This window comes from Ascaphus truei, chromosome 17 (assembly GCF_040206685.1).
Source record: "Ascaphus truei isolate aAscTru1 chromosome 17, aAscTru1.hap1, whole genome shotgun sequence".
NCBI lineage: Eukaryota > Metazoa > Chordata > Amphibia > Anura > Ascaphidae > Ascaphus > Ascaphus truei.
Genome location: NC_134499.1, coordinates 5,303,878 through 5,313,861, shown reverse-complemented (window position 1 = coordinate 5,313,861; position 9,984 = coordinate 5,303,878). Strand labels below are relative to the sequence as shown.

The following is a 9,984-nucleotide window of genomic DNA, read 5'->3' as shown; positions in this document are numbered from 1 at the left end:
AGGGGATGTGTAGTGTCCTTGCTTAACATTAACACTAGCGTAGAAATGAGGAATACATGAAACCCTCGTTAAGTCCCGAGGGGGCCTGTGTCTGAAGGAGATAAATCCACCGACATTCATGTTGGAGGAGGATTTTATCCCAGTCGCCTCCTGTCGATGGATTTATCTCCTTCAGACACAGGCCCCCTCGGGACTTAACGAGGGTTTCATGTATTCCTCATTTCTACGCTAGTGTTAATGTTAAGCAAGGACACTACACATCCCCTTGCTTACTTACCTTTTCAAGAGACACCACTATTATGGCATCCAGTTCATCAATGTAGCCCTCACCCCCACGATAGAAAGTCAATACGTATATACACCTACATGCTAGCATAGTGAGCTACATTTATATACATCTATGCCATTGCTTTACTTAACATATAGTTGAATAATGAGACATCTTTTTGGGATCATGGTATACAGCATGTAAAGAAAGTCTAGATCCGTATTGACCTTAGGGGCGGATCACCTAAGTGGGCGCACACTCCTACACCTCTACTACTGTACGCGTTTATCTACCTTTTGCAAGAGTAACCTACGTTTACAATGGCATTCAGTATATTTATGTAGTCCTCACTCCCACGTTAGTGAGATATATACATCTATACGCCAGTATGTACTATAGAGGGCTATACCCATATGCCACTGTTTACTTACCCTATTTACACTTGATAAATGAGATAGCCTTATCATTACACAAGTCCTCTTACCTACCTTTTTGAGTCTCCCACCAGCCACATAAAGTTATCTGGTACTGCACTTACCACAATGAGTGCACCACAGTATCAGGACACCTGTGCATAAGGATAACCCACAGTACACTGAATGTGCAAACCTTTACTAAAGTTACGAATATTAGAAGTCCTGAACGATTCGTTTTTTTGACTTAACCCGGTCTGACAGGGTCATTTACGCTATGTTTCTATGCTAATATTACCAATTATAATAGGGACCAATAGGAACACAGATCCCCCTATATATACCAGTCACCTAGACGGAAGGGCAGACTCCGCCCCCTGATGAAGCGCGTCATCCGCGCGAAACACGTGTCGGGTGTTTGCTGACGTCACTGTAGGAGCGACTGCAAAGACACTCTCAGCCATCTGAAACGGGTTGTATTCCTTTATTCTCCTGGTATAGGCTAGCCGGTTTTCAGCTCCCTGAAGCTGGGACTTATTATACCTCCCTCCTTGTGGGCTTTGGCAATTCGCCAACCACGGGCTTTGTTGCGGCTGTAACGGCAGCCATCTGTGTTTAAGGAGTTTCTAGCTTTGTGAGCTAACTTGGCAGAGGTGTGAATTGCGAGACGGATAAGCCATTACCCTCTTGGGGTCTGTGATTATACTGTCGCATATAGGACTGCATTATCCACAGTATATATATCCTTGGTTTACCCTACACGTAGCACATAGTGCTGATATTTACCAACCTAGGAATACTCTGTCACTTACCCATTTCCAGCCAATCACACAGACTGCAGTACTCCAGCTACACACGCTATAGGGTTCACACCCTGGTTATTGCAACACAGTTCTAGGAGTATATACACCAGTAAGAATACCACTCCTATATACCCAGACTCAGTGGCTATATGTGTCCCTAAGTTTGCAGCAGCCTATGGGGTGCACCCTGCAATTATAAAGGTTTAATAGTACTATAAGCACCTCCATTAGGACTCCATTCGCTCCTTTTAGGGGTCCAGTTCATACCCATTTTTATCTATTTGAGTGTCTATTATTGAATTATGTAATAAAACTTTTTTATTTTTTGCGCCGCTTTCGCCTTTTAGTTTCTGGTATGGGGGATATTTTACCCTACTACTTCTGAAACATTTACATACAGTTTAGAGTGCAGTTATAGGGGTATTTCTTGAACTTCTCTGTTCAAATCCTGTTTGCAAATTAAACAATGACAATAAAATAAATATACATGCCAATAGAGAATATGAACTATGAAAAATGAATTATGAAAAAATGAAATTAATTAAATGAAATAATAATAAATGATGAACACCATCAACAATGATAATAAAATAAAAATACAGATACAGTAATGTATGCCAATTGGGAATGTGAAATATGAAACAAATATAAAAAGAAAATAAATAAATTAAACAATGAAAAATACATAAAACACTGATGAATAATAAACACAATATCATAACATGACTAAAGATGATAATAAATGACTGAATAGTCTGAATAGTGCACCAACATCTAATCTAATAATACATATAAAAAGGCATTAAAATGGGTAGACAACATAATAAAAATATCCACACTTAAAGTAAAAACCAACCATATATGACTCTATAGATATTGTACAGATTACTATGTTAGAGTCAAGGATATTATTTTTATAATATAAAATAAGGATTGGGGAACATGTTAATGGGATAAAAAATGCTGCATCCAACCTAACCAAAGGGAGGAAAATTCACAATTTATCACAGCACTTCTTAACTTACCATCAAGGTCAAACTAATGGACTTAAATTTAGAGGTATCGAAGTGGTTCCAAGAGACCCTAGGAGGGGGGATCGAGACACTAAATTTCTGCAGAGGGAACAATATTGGATACATATGTTGGGGACCAAATCACCAGGTGGACTCAGTGAATTAATAGAGTTGGCCCCATTTTTGAAGTAATCGCTTTAATATGTTTATATATATTAGTTTATACTCCCTTGCCATACACATAGCTCTTACTATCTGCTTTTTTGTGTGAGGTCTGTGCCCCACAGTCTACCTCTATTTAGCTTTGAGACCCAGTATTGGTCCATTAGGGTGTACATCAGGGATTTTTTCTGTGGCATGTGCTATACAGCCTTTTTACATTCATCCTAGAGATTCAATGTTAGTCTGTCACTGTGTGCCTTAGGGACTCTGTTACAGGGTTGAGGAAAACAGGTGGCTACGGTCTAACTGGGAACGGGCCAGGTTAAGGGGTTTATACCCCGAAACGTTACGTTGCCCCCCTTACCCTGCACTTTTATATTCCCTGTGTTTTCCTCCCCCTTTCCCTTCCCCCCTTTCCATTCCCCTTCCCTGTTCTTGACCCTGTCCTAGCATTTATTATCTCTCCTGGTCTTTGTTTGACCTATTATGTGCATCATACGTGTATAATTACATTTGAGTTTGGCTGATCCTTTGACTCTTTGATCTATTCTTTTGAGTGCTGGCAACATTTGTGCTTTATTGTCTTTTTGAGAGGAAATAGGGTCCTCTCTGTTCCCGTTTGCACCTATTATTGTTCCATAGACTTCCATTGTGTGTGCTGTCTATTATTTTTTGTTAACTGCATTTGTTAGTGCTAACTGAACAAATAGACATTTAGGATCTTGCCATTGTTTTAGTTTATTTGCTTGACCACACCCCCCCCTGTCAAGGTTCCCCTAAGATGTTTGGATTTATTGTGATCCTGTTTTTTATGTAAGTGTTATTTTATCTCATGCATATTATAAATATAAAGTACCCTTTAAATTTATACTGATAGTGTTTTTTTTCTCTCTTTTTGCGCCCTGCTATATGTGTCAGATCAAAACTCTCCCCTCTCCTGGCTGTGAAAAATCCCATCTTGTCTCTGGCAGCTCTCTCTGCCTTTTATATCTCCTGTTCATTTAAGAGTGGTGGCTTAATTGGCTCCAGTGAACCTAGCCTCTCCAGGACGAAGTAAACTGGTTGAGTGCTGGAAAGCACACATATGCCCTCACTCGAGCATACCAAGCCAGTGACTCCATCACAAAATATATTCAGGGACAGAGTACAAGGAGCTTTCAAAAGATCTGTTCATCCCACGGGCAGTACAAAGGACATGCAGTCATCCCTTAAGGTTGGAGGACAGGAGATTTCACCAGCAACAAAGGAAAGGGTTCTTTACAGTAAGGGCAGTTACAATGTGGGATTCATTACCCATGGAGACTGTGATGGCAGATACAATAGATATCTTAAAATAAAAGGTTGGATATCGTTTTAGAAAGGAAAGGTATACAGGGATATACCAAATAAGTATACATGGGAAGGATGTTGATCCAGGGAGTAATCTGATTACTATTATTGAAGTCAGGAAGGAATTTATTTTCCCCCTTATGAGATTTCATTAGATGATATGTCACAGGGTTTTTTGTTTGCCTTCCTGTGGATCAATAAGTAAGTATAGATATAGGATAAAGTATCTGTCGTCAAAATTTAGCATAGGTTGAATTTGATGGACGTATGTCTTTTTTCAACCTTATCTACTATATAACTATATAACTATGTAACGCAGTAACCTTGGTATTTTGTAACAATCCAGAGGATGCTGTTACATAGTATTCTTATTATTTCCCTTAGAAAGTCTTCTGTATAATGCCTGTCTGACCCAGAGGCCCAGGAAAAATTAAAGGTTCAGGGACCTTGCCCCCCCCATTGATACCCCTCATCCCATAGCATACTGTTGGCTGTGAGGGGGGGAAAGAACAGAGAGGGAGGGTAGTAGATAAGGGCCAGGGGGCGGGTGCTTATAGGCTTTGGGGAGACAGAAGGGGGGAAGAGCGGAGGGAGAGGGAGGGAATGGGAGGGGGAAGGGGTGGAGGAGAGGGGGGGCCAGATGGTTTGGGTAGGGAGCTTTAGGGTAAGGTCTTAGGATAGGGAGTATTACGGTAAAGGCTTAAAATGAGGGTTTTAATGGTGAGGGTTTAGTGTAGGGGATTTTAGTGTAAGGGCTTAGGATAGCAGGTTTTAGGGTAAGGGCTTAGGTTAGGGGGTTTATGGTAACTGTTTAGTGCAGGGGATTTTAGGGTAAGGGCTTTAGGGTAGCAGGTTTTAGGGTAAGGGCTTAGGGTAGCAGGTTTTAGGGTAAGGGCTTAGGGTAGCAGGTTGTAGGTTAAGGGCTTAGGGTAGCAGGTTTTAGGGTAAGGGCTTAGGGTAGCAGGTTTTAGGGTAAGGGCTTTAGGGTAGCAGGTTTTAGGGTAAGGGTTTAGGGTAGGGTGTTTATGGTAAGGGTTAGGGTAGGGGTTTTTAGGGTAAGGGCTTGGGAGAGGGGATTTAAGGGTTTCACTTACCTTAGCAGCGACGTAGCCGGCAGCGGAATGAGTCACGGGGAAGCACCGGCGGGCATTTGGTTGTGATGAAACTGCCATGACCAAATGTATTAGACCATGCTGGCAGAGGGCCCGGGGCCCCTTTACTCACCGTGCTCGGGACAGGAGTTCCAGATGTCCCCCTCTGTCCACGGCCCTAAGTACAGGGGTGGCCAACTCCAATCCTCACGAGCCATCAACAGGCCAGGTATTAGGAATATCCCTACATCAGCACAGGAAGCTCAATCGGTGGCTTGGTCATTCTGACTGAGCCACCTGTGCTGAAGCAGAGATATCCTTAAAACATGGTGATGGCCCTTGAGGACTGGGGTGCCCCCCACACCCCGCTCCCGCTGTAGTAGGTAGTGGTGAATAGAATTTTGACATTTTGGGGAAGGGTCAAAAGTAGCCATGTTTCTAATCCTACATACCACTAATAATGTCATTTTTGGTGGGACGATGACAAAATTGTGCTGCTTTTTACTTCATTTTGCAGCCTGGATAAAAAGATCCTAAATATGTGTATTCGATTTTAACCCAGATTTACCATTGAAGTATTGTGGAAGGGTTGGTATATGGGGATTCCTCCCCCTTATAAGCTCTCCAACACACACACAGAAACTCAGTAAATGACAGAAAAAGTAGGACAAACTATGACAAACTATTTGTTTTTTTTGTTTTGTTTTTACTCCCAAAAAATGTAAACAAACACAACTTCATCTTTATTTCCAATACTGGTATCTTACAAAATAGACACAATTCAATTCACAAATGTACCAAAAGAGCAAGCCAGGTGATGGGAGGAGGACAGGAAAGGGTGAAGGTAGAATTAAAGGTGGCATGAATGGAGAATAATGAAGGGGTGATGGGAGGAGAGATGAATGGAGGAGGTGGGAGAGAGAGAGAAGATTTGCTGGCAGATAACAGAAAGCAGAAGTTGGGGTGAATAAAAATGTGATACGAGGGAAAGTCTTTAGGGCCAAAACAATCCATATATAGGAAATGGGATCCCGTGGGAGGAGCTGAGGAGCGGGTGTGAGCAATGGCAGTGATGCTGGGTGTCACAGTGCGTTATGGTTGTGATGTCACAAAACAGAACTGGTTACAACTCTTAGCCCCGGGACGTTTCTCTGTGTGTTGGGCGAGTTAGTGTGTTCCCCAAGGATTAACCCCTCTGCTGCCAAAGAGGGCTGCAACCCATTGCAGCACTCTGCTGTCTTAATGGGCTTGAATGGCAGCGACCATTTTAACCTCCCAGGAAGGCAAATTAGTCAGCGTATAATATCTCCAGTATTCAACTGCAGAGTTTGAATAAGGACAGGGGTTGCTAAAAACCGCAGCAAACAAGGAGTTTGAGATGGTGAAAAGAGAGGAGACATTTCATATTTTTACGGTATTTAGGATTGCGGCTTTAAAGGGTTTGGGTCACCTGGTAAGGCCATTTCTTCTTGCCCCGTTAATCTCCCCCCAGAAACAGACACTCATTTTAAATCTTGATGGACAACACAGGCCGGTGCTGTCCTTACACCCGTATTTTGGGAAGCTGGGAGTGACCCTGCGATGGTGACACTGAGGGAGAGGGTATAGGGGTTGGGGACAGAGGTGGGTCTTGATCAAGGACCCAGGCCCTCCTCGCAGCTATCAAAGGGGCCCTTTGTGGCTCCGCCGAAGACCTCCACCTGCCGGTCGTCCCACTGGACGACGTTTCCGGAGATGGTGGCGGTGCAGTTGGCCATTTCCTCGATTTCGGAAGGGGTGAGAACTCGGTCCCACATGTTGAACTGTGCCACCTCTCCCACAAAGGCCTGGGTAGCATCGAAACGCCCTCCTAGGGCATCCTGTGTCAGGTAGGGAGAAGAAGAGAGAAGTTAGACTGGTTTATTCTGCAGAGAAGCCGCTTTCCTAGTGCCGGGTAAGATTACTGTCCCATTAACGTGAATGAAGCTGAGTTTTTCTCCAGCATTAGGAAGCAGCCTACTGAGAGAGACTGGAGCTGGAGCTCAATTTCATTCAAGTGAATGGGATTCTAATCTTCATCAGAGAGGGAGAGGGGGGGGGGGAGAGATGGGGAGGGGGAAGGGGGGGGGTTGAAAGAGATGGAGAGAGAGAGAGGGACAGAGAAAGGGAGAGAGAGAAAGGTGAGAATGAAACAGGGAGAGAAAGTGAGATAGAACGGGAAAAAGAGAGAAAGGGGAGAAAGAGGCAGACAGAGGAAGGAAGAAACACAGATGCAGAAAAAATGGTGCATTAATGTTTTACTGTATTCCATAGACAAACAGCACAAAGGGGAAAATGCAAACTCACAATGACCCCAATGGTAATAAGCAGGGAGTAACTTGGGGCAAACACCAACCCTCCTCTGGTCTTAGCAGCTGCTCGTCTTGCCTGTCCTGGGCACTCAGACGCATGTGGTTTCCTCCGTCTGCTTCTCTCACTAGCAGACCATCCGGGACCGCTGACGTCAGCACGCTGAACCACCGCTGGATTGATACGGTGGCCTCCAATGTCCAAAAAGCCCAGCGCATTTCGCCAGTCCGTCGGCTTCTTCTGGGATTGTGTTAGGACTCCGGAGGCGCCGAGTATATACTGTATACTCTACAGCTCCATTGCATGCAGTCTAACTCAGCTGATTCTAATTATGCAAAATTCGGCTCCTGAAGCAATACTGGCTAAATATCTATCAGGAGCCACCCTCAAATTAGATTGCACACTTTTATACAAATAACCATACAATTCTCAAACAGTTCCCAACAGCCTTCATATATTACGTTAATACACTTAACACAGAACAAATACCTTATAAAAAGCCATACAAAAGGCAAATACATCAAGAAATGTTTTATTACATACACATAAAAATAAAATTAAAATATAAAAACCCAAATCCTAAGGTTTGAACATTTAAACCGCTATAAGCATAAGTTAATAGTCGATCATGGGTTACTAAAATGAAGAACAGAGACACAGTTAGGTGATAGAATAAAAACAGAGATAACAAAATCGTTCTAAAAAAAGAAGAAATCAAATGATTTTAATATGACTCCAAAAAAGTTCTACAATAAGTTGTAAATCAATATGGAGAGACCGATAAAAAATTATTTCGGAAGAAACTTGGACAAATCACTATAGGGACAATGAATATATAATAGTTGGGAACCATGAATTACAATTCTAACTATTTTTTATACTAAAAAATGTAATATAGAATAAACATATGCATGCAAAAGCTCATACAGATACATACATACGTACGAATAACTAAAATGCATAAATACTAAAAAAACAAAAATAGATACAATTAAAAAACAACAACAATCTGGACAAGTTAAGTTCAGGGGGTCTCAAAATCTTCAGTCTGTGAATCCAAAAGCTTTCTTTTTACCTCCTCGCCAATTTCTTGGAACATGATCTATTCCTACAAACTTGAGCCCACTTGGCTCTGATTGATGCCAATTCTTAAAATATAATGAAATATTATGAGACTCTAAAGCATTCCTAGTGCTTCTCACACGCTCTGATATCCTGACTTGTAACTTTCGTATGGTGCGGCCCACATATTGGAGACCCCTTAGACTTAACGTGGATTTCGATATCAATGCCTTCCTTATATGAATGGTTGGAATTTTAATGATCTTAAGATGATTTTGGTTGAATTCACCTTGACTGTTTTTTAATATTATTTACTGTCCAGATTGTTTTTTTTTTTTTATTGTATCAATTTTTGATTTTTTAGTATTTATGCATTTTAGTTATTCGTACGTACGTATGTATCTGTATGAGCTTTTGCATGCATATGTTTATTCTATATTACATTTTTTAGTATAAAAAATAGTTAGAATTGTAATACATGGTTCCCAACCATTATATATTCATTGTCCCTATAGGGATTTGTCCAAGTTTCTTCCGAAATAATTTTTTATTGGTCTCTCCATATTGATTTACACCTTATTGTAGAACTTTTTTGGAGTCATATTAAAATCATTGGATTTCTTCTTTTTTTAGAACGATTTTATCTCTAATGTTTTTATACTGTCACCTAACTGTGTCTCTGTTCTTCATTTTAGTAGCCCATGATCGACTATTAACTTCTGATTATAGCGGTATAAATGTACAAACCTTAGGATTTGTTTTTTTATATTTTAATTTTATTTCTATGTGTATGTAATACATTGTTCTTGATGTATTTGCCCTTTGTATGGCTTTTTATAAGGTATTTGTTCTGTGTTAAGTGTATTAACGTAATATATCAAGACTGTTGGGAACTGTTTGAGGATTTTATTGTTATTTGTATAAAAGTGTGCAATCTAATTTGAGGGTGGCTCCTGATAGATATTTAGCCAGTATTGCTTCAGGAGCCGATGTTTGCATAATTAGAATCAGCTGAGTTAGACTGCATGCAATGGAGCTGTGGGGTAAATATACTCAGCGCCTCCGGAGTCCTAACACAATCCCAGAAGAAGCCGACAAACTGGCGAAATGCTTTGGGCTTTTTGGACGTTGGAGGCCACCGTATCAACACACCCGCGGTTCAGTGTGCTGACGTCAGCGGTCCTGGATGGTCTGCTAGTGAGAGGAGCAGACAGAGGAAACCACACGCGTGTGAGCGCGCAGGACGGGCAAGACGAGCAGCTGTTAAGACCGGAGGAGAGTTGGAGTGCACCCCAAGTCACTCCATGCTTATTACCATTGGGGTCATTGTGAGTTTGCATTTTCCCCTTTGTGTTGTTTGTCTATGGATTAAAATGTTAATGCACCATCTCCTCTGCATCTGTGTTTCTTCCTTACATGATATCCACCATGGAGGGTTAACCCAAGATGTCCTTGTTCAACGGAGTGCTTTGTGACATTTGATTAAGTGCTGGTATCATCCATTACCATTATTCA

The 9,984-nt window shown here is 41.5% G+C and overlaps 1 protein-coding gene across 1 annotated transcript in view; it reads right to left on the bottom strand.

Moving 5' to 3' along the window:
- Positions 1–5,799: 5,799 nt before the first annotated feature.
- NPTXR (neuronal pentraxin receptor) overlaps positions 5,800–9,984 on the bottom strand; it is a 36,301-nt gene continuing 32,116 nt past the window's right edge. The window contains exon 5 of the mRNA XM_075573766.1: positions 5,800–6,938. Within this exon, the coding sequence (XP_075429881.1) occupies positions 6,714–6,938 (225 nt within the window). The 3' untranslated portion in view covers positions 5,800–6,713. The remainder of the gene's footprint in view (positions 6,939–9,984) is intronic.